The sequence below is a fragment of the Manis javanica genome, chromosome 12, assembly GCF_040802235.1.
Source record: "Manis javanica isolate MJ-LG chromosome 12, MJ_LKY, whole genome shotgun sequence".
Lineage (NCBI taxonomy): Eukaryota > Metazoa > Chordata > Mammalia > Pholidota > Manidae > Manis > Manis javanica.
Window position 1 is genome coordinate 73037124 of NC_133167.1, and position 16435 is coordinate 73053558.

Genomic DNA, 16435 nt, shown 5'->3' on the forward strand with positions numbered 1-16435 from the left:
TTCTCCATGGATATTTAGACAGTGAAACACAAACCTTGACACAAATTCTATTTTATAAGCAAAGATAAATTTTAAAATTGTAGTATCTTCTTTTACAGCACATCTGTGATTCATTTGTTACTGATTGCATCCATTTTCAGGAAAACAATCATTTCATGATTATTGTGAAAAAGTCATCTTTTTAAAATTGATTTTCTACATTTTTATTAAGGTTTCCATAAATTAATTTTTATTTACTAAGCACAAATGGGGCTGGCTGCTTTAAACATCTCTGGTAAGGTCATCTTATGTTGTTTTAACCTGTTTTCTGCATTGTAGTTACAAGTTTGTAGGCTTACAACAAATACAAAAAGAATCAGAGGAAAATAAAGTCATGCTTGTACTTTATCAAGTAGAAAGTTATTTCCATAAGCCCAATGTAATAACGCACAGTAGGTAGAACCAGCTCTTTTCCCAAACCAAAAAAATAAGTAAGTAATTTGTGAAAATTACTTAAATCACTATAATACAATATTAAATTTACATTTTTTTGAAATTCCCATTTTCTAATTGCATGTATTTCTTTTTTATTTTTTATTAAGGTATTATTGATATACACTCTTATGAAGGTTTCACATGAAAAAATGACGTGGTTACTACATTAACCATATTATCAAGTCCCCACCCATACCCCAATGCAGTCACTGTCCATCAGGGTAGTAAGGTAAGTGCATGTATTTCTAATAAGTGTAGCTTTCATGAAGTCAAAGTTGCAGGAGTGATTAAAGATATAAAAAGATGCCTAATATTGCTTACACTTATAAGTTTATAAATTAAAACTATACAGTGAGGCCATTTTTTCTCAAACAAATTGAGTCAAGGATAAAATTTTGACCACATATGCTGGTGGAATGACTGTAGGAAATAGTCTCTCTCACACATTTTTGGGGGAATGAAAAATGTTGTTATTCTTTGGAGGCAATTTAGCAACCTAGAAAAATTATGTATTTATTTCTCACATGCCACAGCAATCTGCCATCTCAGATGTTACCCCAGTATGTCCTGGGCTAAAAATATGTGTTGGCACAAACAAAAAACAAAAATCAATATATACACGAGGTTTTCTTGCAGCACTATTTGTAATAACAAAAACTGGAAACAACCCTAATGCCCATCCATAGCTGACTGAAACTGTGGTACATACAGACAATGGAGTACTGTGTGTAAAGAAAACTGAAGCCATATATTAATAGACTGTGTGAAATGATCTCAAGGATATGTTGTTAACAAAAAGGAAGAGGGAGAAATTATATATAGTGTATGACCATTTATCCAATAGAGGAAGAGGTATAAAAGTATTACCTTCCATAGTAAAAATCAAGAATAAACTTAAAGGTATTTTTAGAATAGTAACTTTTAAGTAGAGGAAGATGAAAGGAAGAAGGGCATAGCGATAGAAACCAGACTTCTCTGAAAACTAGGGGAGAATCCTCTGCCTCTTCTAGCTTCTGGTGCTCACCAGCAATTTCAGCCTCTGATGTCACCTGGCCATCATTTCCCTGTGTGTCTCTCTCCTCTCCTTCTAAGGACAGGAGTCCTTTTGGATTAAGGGCCCATCCTGCCCCAGTATAACATCATCCTACTTAACTAATTACGTCTGCAACAACTCTGTTTCCAAGTAAGGTCACATTCTAAGGCACTAGGGGTTAGTTCTTCTTTTGGAGGGGACAAAATTCAACCCGTAACAGGAAAATTGTCAACATTTTACATATTTATGTAAAAGCAAAAACATTCCCTAAAACCTCAAAATGAAATGAAACAAATGAACCTACTACATACCACGCTGGTGGCATAATCACACAGAGGAATTCTTTCAGGATGCCTTGAAAGGCAATGCTTGGATTGTACAGATTTAGAGTGATATATACTAAGGATAAAAGAGCTACTGAAAAATCTTTAACTCTTTTTGGTTCAGATAATGGAGATAAATATGCTAAAGTCATAAGAAACCTAGCTTTTTAGCATCATTGGATACAAATATAAAGTCAAAGATACTAAGTTACAAACTCCGCTATCCTAAATTTGAACTGGAAATATCAATATGAATATGTGATATGTTTTTTCTTAAAAATTCATGTTTAAATTCTATCCAATGAAATGTTGAAGAAACCATGTTCAAACTAGCAGCAGTGAATATTCCATAAAAATCTTAGTTAAGAACAATTGAATCTGAGTCTTATCAATACTTTATCATTTAAGTGTCAGGTTATAAAACATAGAAATGGCAAAAAGAATGTTAAATGACACTACATGAATGCAGAAAAGCAAACTCCAGGTAAGATTTTTAGGAAAAATTAGTATTTTCAGCAAATAAACTGAAAAAAAATCAAGGGGATAAACTACAGAATAAAATGTATTTAAGAGGGAATTCAAAGAAATGTAATGGGTGAACTTTATTTAGATCCTAAATCAAACAATGAACCACAGAAAGCATCTGTAACATTATCAAGAAAATTTAAGTTGAGACTATGTATTTAATGATATTAAGAAATTACTATTAAATTTCAGATGTAATAATAGCATTGTAGTTTATATTTACATATATACATATACATACATATATATATATACAGATATATGTTTAAAACTTATGGATGCAGTTATATAATGTATAGTTTGCTTTAAAACATCCTAGTGCAGGGGTAGGTAGCTATGACTTGAAAACTTTTGGACTTGGTTGATGGAGTCCCTAAAAGATCATAACACTTTTTTCTTTACTTTTGTATGTATTTGATATTTTCAACAATACAATGTTTTTAAAAGCAGGCCTGGTTTCTCTTTCACTCCTCCTTCTACACAAGATACAGAAATAAAGTTAAATGCAAAATAAACTCTATGACTTTAGACCAACAATAGTAATGGGCACTCAGATTTTGCAAAAGGTTTTATATATATTTAAATTAAAATATTGTTAATATACAAACTTACTGTGGTTTCATACTGTCACCTGAAGCAAACATTTATTACTAGAGTGAACAGCCAAGAACCTTGGTATGTATCTGCATGTTGCTCATGTGCTGTCACCTGGGATGTTGGTACTGAACCATTTTACATACAAAAATGCCATGGGCTTAATAAAATATGGTTGCTTATATTTCAATTAATTGTTTTCATTTTGGGCGAAACAAAAACCCTGCAATCTCCATGATGGTGAATTTAAAATTGTAGAGTCTAAGCCATTGTTATCTGAAAATCTTACCTGATATCAGCCATAGAAATTATTTTGTTTTTAAGTGCCTAAGTGATAACAGTTATAACATCACTAACTGACACAACTTCACTTGGGGTATGTTTAAAAATAGAAATAACTTTTAAAAATATTGGCAGTCCCACCCTTTGGAGAGAAAAATCTTTCCATGTGGATGAGTGGTTTAATACTGGTGTTTGCAAACATGTTAAAGTAATAGATTTGCCTGGATCTTCTTGAATGACATTTGAAAACGTTTTCTAGATTTTGATAATGGTGGATTGATGTTCCCAGTAAAATTGTCCATTTTTAACTAGCTGTTTCACAGCATATTTCTGATCTAAGAATTTGTATATATTAGTTCTTTCAGACTATGTTTGCCAGACTATGTTGCCACGATTTGCCAGTGTGATTTAAAACACAAAACTTGAAACCAAAGAAAATACCACGAAATGTGGGAAAAACTTTGAAACGCCAGGAAATTTGGGAACCACCAATTTTAAATTGCTGCCCTAGAAAAATCTCCATAGCGATGTTCAAGAAAAGCTATTGCCTGTCCATGAGACCTGAGAGAAGACATCCACATTCTAAGGCCATTTTTTCAACACTTATAATTAGAAGCAAACGCCAGGATTCATTCATTGATTTTTTAATATTCACAAATGAAATCTGTTGGGATAATTGCCATGAATTCAAAAATATTTTTGATTGATCATGAACTAGTTGAAAAAGGTCACACTACTTTTAAAACTCCTTTCTGGCCTGCTTTGTGTGCATTTTCTGTAACAATGTTGGTAGGATTATGCACAACTCAAGTTTGCTATTTGCTACAATTTTATGAAATTGCTGGCAAAAGTTTTGGTAATAAATGGTTAAACACAGCAAAACTATATTTTAAAAAATTAAATTTATTGGGCCGGGGGATAATGGTCATCTGTCATTTTCACCTGTCCAGAATCCATTGACTCTTTTTTTTTTTCTGACAGAGTAGTTTGAATTTTCTTTTGAGATAATATCATCAATAATCTCAGTTTTTATGGTTCTGATGCAGGGGCTGCCTGAACTCCAGCTGCAGAAGTGGCCATGTGACTCAGGTCCATCCAGTCCATCATTCTAACCCTTTGACCTCACTCATAAAATTATTGTAAGAATAAAATAAGATAATAAATGTAGATTTCACCTCAGTGATGTGCATGTAATAAGAGCTCAAGAAATGTTAGTTGGTTTTACTATTAAAAGGTGAATCTGATCTTTCATCTCCTCTTCTTATAATATCATAGAATCTAAACTGCTTCCTCACAGTGGGACACATGGCTCAGCTGACATAATCAGGTCATCTCCAGTCTTGCCCCCACCATAGCGCATTGAGTTCTCTGAAAGTTCCACACCTCTTCTTTCATTCTAGGAGCTTAATCATGCCACTCCACTCTCTCTGGTGTACTTATTCCTTCCCCCTTCCTTCCCTTTCCTCCTATACTAACCTGTATGCTCGGTGAGGACAAGCTTCCTGTCTATCTCATTCCACACTGTATTTCTCCTGAGTAACATAATTAATTGATCCCTGGCAAGGATTCACGAAGTGCTTATTGAATGAATTGTTTTAAACCATATTTTAAAGAATGAAGCCAGCGTAAGATGAGGTATTTACACATTTCTCTTAAAAAAAAAATTTCCTCCCAAGTTTCCAAAATACAGAAGACTTCTGTTGATTTTAATGTTTAAAAAAAGAGGAAATTGCAGTGCCTGTCTGGGACAGTAGATGGCAGTGCAAATATTATTTGACATAGATCCTCGTCGGTTTACAAAGATTCCAGAACGTGTCCCTGTAAATATCCAGCATGAAGTCTGATCGTTCTTCTTTATAATGTCTTTTATGGCTTTTCACCGAGACAGGCATTCTTTGTGAATACTGTTGGTGCATCGTACCTGCAGGGCCTTTCCAAAGAAAGCCAACAGCTGCCAACTAGGACCAATGTCAGGGAGGACTCCTGGCACAGAGGGCACATGGTGGGGCCAGGTTCCCTGCCGTGAAAGACACAAGGAGCTGACACTACTGTCAGATTTTGAGCCTGCGCATTCTGATCATGGTTCTTAACCAGGATTAATCTACTGAGGGGTAAGTAAGATGAAGTCACCTTCTACATTTCAGAACTGCTTATTCCTGGTTAATAATTTTTCCCCAAGAGACTCAGAGAGTAGTTGGATATTTAGAATTTCTTCAACAAGAATGAAATTACTAACCAGTTGTATTCTTTCCAACAGTTTTATGGTGTAGTATAGGATATAATCTCAGGTGCTATGCCCATGTTTAGAAGAAATTAAGTTTAAGGGACTGTGTGTGTGTGTGTGAGTGTACATGTGTCACACATATAGTTATATATAGCATATGAAATAAGTTATCAGACTTTGCAAACTAAACCAAATAAGACCCAAACTTAAAACCCATACATGGCTTTAAACACACATATATATCAGTTAATGTCACCAAATCCCTTGATTCTCAACTGCTCCTGTAACTTTAACAATCTTGCTAGGAAAAACAAAATAGGAAGAAAAAAATAAGCGGTTTCAAAAAAAGTCCCATGTACTACGGAAACACAGTCTAGTGTTCTGTCTTACTGAATCAGGGGGCAAAAATGCCTTCTTGGTGTAAAAAACCATCCCCATCAGAGGTACAGAAGCTCCTTGAAGGCAGACACCATCAGTGCTATTTTTTAGGGGAAAAGACAAATGAGCACTCAGATTCCCTAGAATTAATTTTTAGCTATATCAAAACGATCAGTTATAAGTATATCTCCATTAGTTACAGAAACAGACATTTCATGGGATGGAGAACAGAGAAAACATTTCTACGTTGGATTTATGAGGTGGGTTATTTGGGGCCACATATTTATCTTTGTAATTCTGCTTCCCTTGGTTTAAGATGACAATACATTACTTGACTTTGTAAATCACTTCACACAAACCCTGAGTTTAAAATCCATAAATGGTTTCCTGTCATTTTTTAGGTCAGATCTGCATCACCAATGTGGCCAGCTCGGCCAGCCCTTGCCAGGCACTAGCATTCCCCACTAGCCATGCTACCCTGCTCTCCTCTTCCCAGCCCCTCTTCCACACACATCCTAGCGTCACAGGGTCACTGCACCTCCTGCTCCTCTCCTTTAATCGCTCTTTCTCCTAATTCACGTGGCATCTCAGTTCCCATGCTGTCAGGAAGTCATGTAACAGAGTCCACAGGGACTATAGTATGGTGTCACTTTTCTTAGTTCAGAGCTTTTGTCACAGATTGTAAATACATTTTTAACCTTTGTGATTAGTAGCTGCCACCCCCATTGACACGTGCTCAATGTTTAGTACTTTATATTGAAAAAAATAAAAGAAGTGGATAAATGAATGGCTGAATAAATGAATGAATTCATGATCATGGAGGTGGGAATAGGGAACCCCAACCTAATGAAATCATGGGGAAAATGCAGCAGTATGGATCAGGAACATGAAATCCACTAGAATCTGCTATTTATCAAAAGTCTATGTAATATATTTGATTTCTCATGAGCTTCAATTTGGTCACATAATTTTCAATGGCTCAAAGATGATCCACAAAGGGGATAAACTTAAATTTCATAATTCAGGGTAAATATAATTTGCAATAATATTACAGCAAATATTGTAATTATATAAGGTCCTATTTTCCTTAAACTTGTTCATTTAGCTGTTAATTTGAACATGGAAGACCTTACACAGTCTGAACATGGAACACCTTAGAAACAACCAGAAAACAGTCATTCTTTGCTCCCCACAAACAGTTTCAACTACCTGGTGGTGGGGTGGGCAGTTCTTTCTTGCCCTTTGGATGAACCCTATGCCATGCCCCAGAGCTTTTCCTTTGCATTTTGATAATTAAAAATCCTTCAGTTTCTTGAAGTCCCAGAATGTCTTTTGGAAGTAATTTAAATGCCTGGCTCCTTGCATTAACTGCAATTGGAACTTTATTTCAAGAAAAGACTTCTCTCCTGGCCTATTTAGCCCTACTAATTAGCACACAGAGGAGATGGCTGCCCGTTAGGTCCCTCCTGTGTTTGCCCCCACGGGGCAGAGGTAGGATGAAGGGCAGGGGAGAGGGAATGGGAAAGGTCTTGACTGGCACTAGCATGTACTCGCATCTCGCTCTCTGGCTATAGCAGGTATTTAGCAGAGACAGAAAGAGAGGTGAACACCTCTCACTCTGGGGCTGCTTTCACGTGACCCTGAAGGCCTCCCGTGATCTCCACCTGCAGATCTCCTTACTGTTTGTCTACTGGGCATCCCGTAGTGCACCCTGACCTTGCACCATGAGTCTTTGTCACTCTGGACAGTCACATGACGTAGCCGCCTCCAGGGTTGCTCTCCATGGCCTAATTGGGCCCATAGGAGGCACACTTGGCCCACTTCTTTAACCCATCATCAGTGGCTGGAGTAACTTGCCAAGCAACTTTCTGCTCTGTGGTCATAGGTCATTTACTTAACTGCTGATACGTTTTTTTACTATATGCCTCCGATGATTAAAATAATAAGATTTCCAGGTCCTACTAACGTCTCTCACTCTATTTTCCACTGGGGGAGACGCTTCTCACTTCTCATCCCTCCTCTGTCATAGATGGAGGTTCATCAAACAAACATGTACACACACACACATGTACAAACTCTATCACAAAGTCTAATACCTGGTGTCTAACCTCTTAGCTTGTAACCATTTTCTGAGACTAGAGATGAGAGTTCAGTTAAGGACTGAGAAATTCATTTTGATCACTTCCTTTTTGCAAATTCTGCTTCCATAGTCCAGTTTTTTGCCTTGGAACGTGACAGTCATGGCCTACTATCATTTTTTAAATTAGCCTTCCACATTTTATACCCTATTTATTTACATTCAAACCCTATAAAGATACACTTTGGTTATTTAAAATGGTTAACTCATTCCAAGTTCTCCTTTTCTGGTTGTTTCTCAAAGCTGTATCACCAGTATCAGGAGGAATACAAAAAAAAACTATTTCTCTGATGAATGCAAATTCTAGCAGGCACAAGTTAGTTTTCCACAGAGACATAAAAGTGGGGCTACTGGGGATATGGCTTGCATCACTCTATGCAAGTTATGTGTTCACTACTAGAATTCAGAAAGGGAGAGTCAAACTCTAGTGTGCAAAATGCTAAGCAGAACCTAGCATCTGGGATCTGGCCAGTGTTCCCTGAGGAAATAAGCAAGCACCCAATTATGACTGGGAAGGAGAGCAGATGTGGAAAACTCTTCTGCTGCCTGAGCTGACGGTACAGAATGACAGCCTGGAGGGTCACAGACACTGAAGCCCCCAGCTGCCTGGGGCTGATGTGGAGCCGAGCAGGAAGTTAGTCAGTCTTCTACAGCGAAGCCCCAACTACAGTAGAGGCCTGAACTCTTCCAGAGTGACTTCTTGCTCCTGTTGCATAGTAAAAATAAATATAAGAGACCTCGAGGTGCTTAGCAATACACAGGCCCTAAATGACGCAACCATGACAGTTGAAGCGATGCTTTGAAAAGTGAGATGGTGAGGCAAAAGATGGGAGGGTGGATGTTCCGGTTTTGTTTTGACTGTTCGTTTCTGACTGAGCATGCTCTACTCATAAGGTCATAATAACAAGGCATTTCTATTTGAGGGAAAGCCAGCAAAATTCAAACAGACCAGGGTACTTCTCAGTTACTTATTTCACACGACACCCCAACTCAGTGACTTAAAATGACGCTCATTTTAGTTTTGTTCACGAATCTATTGATCAGCTGGTGGTGCTTCTGGTCTTGGGCTGAGCTCACTCGTCTATCTGTAGTCAGCTGTGGGCTAACTAGCTTTCTTATATGTTTGGGGGTTGGCTGGCTGAGGGCTGTTGGCTTTCTTCCACATCTCATTCGCCAACTGGCTAGCTCAAGTTAGTTTACATGATGCACAGCCTCCCAAGGGTTGGAAAAGAGCCAGCCCTCACGGCCTCTTGAGTCTGGGGCTCAGAATTGGCCCAAAGTCACTTGCATCTCATTCTATTGGTCAGTGCAAGACACAAAGCCAACCTAGGTTCAAGGGGCAGGAAATAGGCCTTTCTCTTGATAACGAGCTACAAAAAGCACATTGCAAAGGGGGTGAGTATGGGGAGAGGGCACTAACTGGGACAGTTACTGCCACATAGGATCCCAAAACTGCCAGGCCACATGAAGAAATGGAGGAAAGAGAAGAGGAAATAAGTCAGGAATCATGTAGCATATTAAAACATTTAACACCAACAAAAATAAATCTTTTTTCATCCACACCTCAATAAGTGAGCTGCAGGGAACACTCAATCCCCTCTTCCTTGTCGAGCTCCAGTGTGTCATGCTAGTCTCAAATTAAATACCACTTTCTTTAGGAAACTTGCCTGATATGCCTTCCTTTTAGCCAGAAAATGAATCAAGTATTTTCCCTCCATAACATTTATAAGAATCTGTATTTTTGTCCCTGTCTTCCTTGCTAGACTAGGTGCTCTGAAAGTACAGGGTGCAGCTGACCATATTTACCTTGCACACCTGCACCCCTGCCTAGCCCCTGCATAGCACAGAGTAGATGCTGAATAAATATTTCTTAGAAAATAAACACAGAGGGAATGAATGAATGAATGAATAAATGGATCGCTGAGGATTAAGTTGAGTATTATTAAGGAAAATGCGCACATTTGGGGATATCAAATTTTCATGTGATTTCCACATCCTTGCCAACATGATTTGAAATCCCATTCTTGCTACCAAACAGAACAGAAACACTGTGAGAGATTAAGATTACTTTTTGATAACTTTGTATAATGCAGCAACCAAGTCTTAAACCCTGCATCTGCCCCTTTCTAGAAATTTAATAAATGCAAACTCAAAGGGATCCAGAAATGGTCATCACACTGTCCTAAAATCTGGACTGGAAAATGCACAAATAAACGAAGCACAGGCTGTTGCATGAATAGTAGTCCTACGGCCAGTCAGATTACGTGTAGCTGAAGAAAACATTATCTTTGGAATGAGCAGAGCTTTCCAAAGGAAATGCTTCAGTCTTGGTCCTAGAAAAAAATAATCAGACACTTTTGGAGTAAAATAGAATGCTAACAGAATAAAATTGGTCTACTATTATAAGCCAACTTTATACTAGGCATTTGTATGCATTTTTACATTTAATCCTCATAAAGACCTATGTCATGCCATATCTTTTATCTTTTCTGTAAAGATAGAGAAATCAGAGCACAGTATGTTATGTAATTTCCTCAAGTCATTAGCACCGAAATATTAATTTATTAACATTGTTGCAGAGCATGAGTTGCTAGCACAGAAAAGGAAGGTGGCGAGACTGGGGTCCGGGGGAGAAAACTACATGGATTTATTATGGTTTGCCAGGAATTGTTGTCATAAAAGGAAGGTGGCGAGACTGGGGTCCGGGGGAGAAAACTACATGGATTTATTATGGTTTGCCAGGAATTGTTGTCATAAATACTGTACCTCAGTTCCCAGTCCTGCTGCCCAGCTACACTGCTACCTGTTTTTCACTTCTCTAGGTTTGTGCGCATGGGACTCTTCTGGAGTATGAAGGACTGAATCATGAATGTTATTGAGTTAGAGCTTCCAGGAGGTTTATCAGCAAAGCTAGCCAGTGACTCCAGCATTACCAAGTACAGCAAACATGTTTCAGAATTTTCAAGAGGAAAGCATCTTCCTTATAAAACAACTGGTAAAAATTCACCACTATTCAAAGACTACACTCTTAGATTCCCTTGCAGTTCCCTTTCCTAAATTCCAGTTTTCTGCTGCTTAAACGGCCCCCATCCTTCCCAGGTACCCACTATAGGCGTTCAGCTCATGCCCTAAAACATTTGTGGTCTTCCCAGTCTTAAATTATATGACTAGAATACAAATTAGGGCTCCAAGTGTCTTATGAACCATAGTTCGGGGTGTGGGTGTCCTCAGCGCCATGTGAGAGCCAGAGCGCTCAGCAGCCCCAGCAAAACAACCCATGGTTCCTTTGAAGCGCATCTCTCTTCCTACCTCCTCTGTCTACATCCTGCTCCGTTCAAGGCCTGCTCAAATGCCTACCTTGCCCCAGACCAGAGGCTCGCCTGGCTCTGTTGCAAAGATATCTGCGAAGGTATCTGGAATCCTAATTATGATTGGTATTTATTTAATAATCACTGTGTTCCAGACACCACATTAAGTGTGTTAATATGTTATCTCATTTAATTCTCAATATTATTGATGAGGTAGGTACCATTTTCATCCATCTGGTATTTATTTAATAATCACTGTGTTCCAGACACCACACTAAGTGTGTTAATATGTTATCTCATTTAATTCTCAATACTATTTATGAGGTAGGTACCATTTTCATCCATCTTTTATAAATGAAGCTCAGAGAGATGAAGGTACATGTAATCATTTGGATTTAATTTGGATTTAAATATAGATCTGCTGGATGCCCAAACCTCAGTGCTCAGAAACTCAATTTTACTTTATGCATGCATTAGAATTTGTATAAAATTTATTCTGCAAATGCGGGTGCATTTCTTTGTGTTCATTAAATGAAATCAAATCCATATCTGTTTTTACTTCTGTGAAACTGTGTGCCCAGGACTCCTTTTGGATATGAAGGGCTGACTCATGAAAGGTCGTGGAAAATGCTTTCCTGCAATGGGTCATGAAAAGGCCTAGAACTGTTGTGCAGACTGTATAAGATCTTTGCCAGTGTTCAGTTCACCTGAGAATCACAGGGTTCTGTTTTCTATGCATACAGAGCCCCTTAAAGTACTAAGTTCTGTATTTTGGAGTTGGAACCATAAACCTAATGTCCAGCCTCACAAAAAGCCCTATGCAAAGTCTACTGCACCCATCCTCCCTCCCAGTGAGATGCTGGCCACTTTGCCAGGATGCCGTGGGTTCATAGGCTGCTGGTCCTTACTATTCATGGAATGCCAGACCTCTCTTCCTCTTTGAGAGTTTAGAAATCCCTTCTGATCATCAAAGGCCACATGCCTCTCCTAATACCCCCACCTTCCCCTTGGCATAGCCTTCTCAAAGAGCTGCAGCTCCTGGAAAATAAAAGCTGGGAGAGCAGGATGTCTCCTGGAACCTGCTGCTTCTACTATAACTCAACCACCCTGTGCTTCAGGGTCAATGCCATGCCTTCACTGAATGGAATGGGCATAACTTGATTTTACAAATCAGAAAATGCAAATTGTCAGCCTTTGCCTACCTAGCCAGAAGAAGTAAATGATTTGATTCAATACTTTCTGAAAATTGAGATGTATTTAAAAACTGGGAGATTTCACATGATAGAATTAAATCTGGGGATTGTGGGAGGGTATTTCTCATGGCCAGCATCAGCTGGCACTAAGGAGCTTCTGTCCCCTTGAGATGTCCTTGTATTTCGAGGTCACCTGCATTTCCATCATTCAGTCCGGACGTTTGCTAAAATGTAATGGATTTTCTTTGCAATGAAGAAATACTTTTCCATGTCTAAGCTTCTAATAAATATGGAAATGTGTAACAGAATAAAAGGGCTTCAAGTTTCAAAAAATGTGGCATTTATTTTCTGGGTGGAGTGACGAACACGCCTATGTATGTAATGTGCACTTAAAACATGCCTGTTTTGAAAGACGTCTTGGAAAATAGAAGTGGATTATCACATTTTAAATGAAGTAGTGGTTTTAACTGTCACTGCCATTTTAAATCATGTCTACACCCAAGCCTCTCTCCCACCATTTCCCCTCGAAAAGCCCTGACCGCTCGTGTCAGGAGGATGGTGGTTCTTTAAGGCAGGAGCCTTTCACTCCCTCATTTGCTAGCAAGTCAATAAACTATTCTTTCCTTCCCCCAAAACCTTGTCATTGTGTTTTGTGATTTGACCTCAAGGACAGGACCTGGTTTGGTATCAGAAGCAGCATGCCCCCAACCCGAGAAAGTTCCCGCGGTGTCTAGTGTCACAGCCCACAGGGCTAAGCTGTCAGGGACACAGAGCTCCCGGCTTCCTCCTTGGTAGCCACAGGGGGCTGTACCTGTACCGGCAAGGAAGTCATGCTGTGTGGCAGGTCAAGTACAAGCCTCTAGAACTCCCTCTAAAGTATACATTGAAAGCACTAATGCCTTCCAAGAGAGGTTACAGAAACCGGTGTCACCACCAAGGATTTGAAAGATGTAGGGGTGGTCATTTCCATATACCCTTATTGAAGTCACTCATTTGGCCTATTCAGAAAACGCTTGAATCTTGGAGATGACAGTGGCATGATTGTCAATGTAATCAGTGTCTCAAATTGCAGTTACTGCTGCACATGGGGCTTCATCACTTGATCCCCAAGCACCCAGTGTGTAACTACTCATCAGGAAAATGCTCTTTGTTCTCTTCCTGTGAGTAAAGACCAGCAGAGCAGTGAGCTTTCAGCCGGAAAGGAGAGAAAACTATCTCAGAGGTATATCAAATCTCCAGACTCAGGTTGTCGTTTAGTCAGAAGGTACCTTCATCTCCTTTTTCTTCCAGAAGACGTCACACTGGCCCATCCCATTGATGGTATTATGCTGATTGGACCCAGTGATCGAGAAGTACAACTCATGTAGGCATACTGATAGCACAGACACATGTCAGAGGCGGGAAATAAACCCAACAAAAATTCAGGGGCCTTTCGCCTTAGAGAAGTTTCTACAAGTCTATCGTGTGGCCACGCCAAGCTCTACCTTCCAAGGTGAAGAATAGGCACTGTATCTGACCCCTCCTCACACACACACAAGAGTTCAGCAGCCTGGTGGACCACCTCGGATTTCAGAGGCAGCATAGACTTCATTTCTAGTGTGCTACTCTGATCCATTCACTGACTGGTCTGAAAAGCACCTAGTCTGAGAGCAGCCTGGACCTTTGGAAGGTGGATGCCAGTAGATGACACCACCTGGATCGAATCTCATTGCTGCTCCTTCAAGCTGCACACCTGAAAATGGCCTAGAGGGGGTGTGACTTGCCCAAGATCACAAGGCCCAAACCTGGGCCTGAGTTGCGTGCTCTTCCATGCTCCGTGCCAAGCCTGGTTGGCACTCTTCCATCTCTGAGTCTCTGCATCAGACACACATGACACCAGCCCCCAGAAGCTGGAGGTGTCATCCATATATCCCTGAGGACGTCCCTAGGGAGGAATGTATAACATGACCCTGCCTGTGCAGGTTGGGACGTTGGGCAGCTCCTGGGAGGTGCCATGGCCTCAGCAGGACAGGGAACTGGTGAGAAAAAGATGCCTGAGCTTAGCTCTTGTCTCCTCAGAGCTGGGACTTTGGTGACATGGCTAAGAGTGGAGGGGAGGGCTCTTGCGGGATGTGTGTAGTGACGCATGGGAAGGGACAGGAGGGTGGGCAGTCAGCAGCCCAGAGGGGCCTGGGAGTGTGTCTGAATGCAGGGAGGGGCCCAAGAAATGGACCCTTCAGGAAGTGATGTCACTGACGACACGCCCAGTAGAACCTGAATTGTGACCCGGCGCCCAGTTTCTGGTCACAGACCCCAGTCCTGCTCACTTGACCAGAGACGCTCGACAGAGCAACATGTGGTCTTGTTGTGTGGAGCCTTCTGAGGGCGTGAGAGTCATGGAAGCGGAGAGGGACAGTCTTCCTGCTCGATGTGGGCGTTGGCTCAGAGACCACCTCCAACGCCTCTGTCTGTGTTGCCTGAGGAGGCCCGAGGTAACACACGGTGGCCCAGAGCGGGCCACAGCAGGGCCAGACCACAAGGGTGACCCATCTCGGGCTGACCTTCCCGCTGGACCCTGCTGTGTGTGCGCGGTGGGTGTGGGTCATGGGTGGGACTGAAGGCTGGGGAGGAGGGGGTCCGTTCCTGTGTGGTAGCATGTTGTGAGGTGGTGGTCCCCTGGCACGATGAGTGTTACAGCTCTGGTCTCATCATTCAGGATGTGGAGGTGAGTATTGGGACCAGGTACTTCCACCCACATGGTGATCCTGAGCCCGGGGGGTGTCCTCTCCTTCCCCGAGGGACTGGACGTCTATGCAGATGGCCCTGTGTGCCTGATCTCAGGGGCAGGGTTTGGGGTCCACATTGCCCCCTGCGGGGAGGTCCAGGAAGCCTTGGGTGCCTCCTACCCAGCTACTAGGATCTGGCTTTGCACAGCTCCACTCTGGAGAGCGTGCAGGACCTGGTGGATAGATTCATCAGCTCCTGGACCTGGGACAGGTTGTCTACACCCAGGACTCACCCATTCCAAACCTGGCAACCTGCCAGGGCCTTCCCAGGGCTTCCCCACGAGAGTGGCCGACAGTCCCACTCCAGGGGGCCTGGATCCTCATTCCCTGGGGGCACCTTGTCCATCTCCTTGCTCGTACCCCAGGGGGCTGGAGGTGCTCGGGGGAGTTGCAAACCTCCCTCGTCCTGGTGGTTCCTGGTTTTCCCACTGACTATATCCTCGCTGCCCCCTCAGCCTGAACATGAATCAACTACCCATGGGACTAAGGTCCCCCAGCGCAGGGCTCCCAGGACAGGCGTGATGAGGAAGGGGAGAAAGTGCACCTCACGAGTGGAGGCAGCTAGAAACATCAGCCGGAGCACTCCTGAGTCCACACTCCCTCCTGAGGATGCTCACCAGTTGGCAGGTGCGAAGGAGAAGCAGGGACGGTTCAGGGCAAGAAGGTCGTCTTCAGGTGCATCTCTCAGCCTGAACGCTTCTTCGTCCCTACTCCCTGCAACGGACGCTGACCAGCCGGCCAAGAGCCAGCGGCTCCCCAGGTGAGCATCCACCCCCACCTTGACACAGTCGGGTCTCTGCCCACAGCCCGCTGTGTGTCTTGAGTGTCCCCACATGTGTGGGAGCCATAGTGTGCTCCTCTGATACGCAGGGTGGCTGGGGATCAGCCCGTTAGGGTGCCCATGGGGAATACGGGAGGAGGCTTACAGGGGCTCCCCTGGCACTGGGTGCTAGAGAAAGGCCTGCCGTCCATGCTGGGTCACTTTGGGGATATTACTTCTCTGTACCCAATGAAAAATGTGTCAGGGGCCTCAATTTGGAAAAGCACATGGAAAGCAGCCTTTGCAACGGAGGCATGCGATTCCTGGGGCTGGGCCCGGTCCTTTTACTCACTGAGGTCACATGGTGGACCTCTGGGGGCAACAGAGAATTTGTGCAGGCATTTTGGGGACACTAAGCATAAGTGAGTGAAGGAAGGAG

General features: G+C 41.9%; 1 protein-coding gene across 11 annotated transcripts in view; it reads left to right on the forward strand.

Moving 5' to 3' along the window:
• The window catches only part of LOC140845109 (bifunctional 3'-5' exonuclease/ATP-dependent helicase WRN-like), a 290063-nt gene extending 275079 nt beyond the window's left edge, over window positions 1-14984 (forward strand). For 9 of the 11 annotated variants that reach the window (XR_012123811.1, XR_012123808.1, XR_012123812.1 and 6 more), the window contains 3 exons: window positions 582-4370; window positions 5159-5342; window positions 10793-14984. Coding sequence is in view for 1 of the 11 variants with exons in the window: in XM_073218863.1 (XP_073074964.1) it covers window positions 582-619 (38 nt within the window). In the remaining 10 variants the exon portion in view is untranslated. Of the gene's footprint in view, window positions 1-581; window positions 4497-5158; window positions 5343-10792 lie in introns of those variants that run through there. The other 2 variants (XR_012123804.1, XM_073218863.1) reach the window with 2 other exon arrangements.
• Window positions 14985-16435: the final 1451 nt, after the last annotated feature.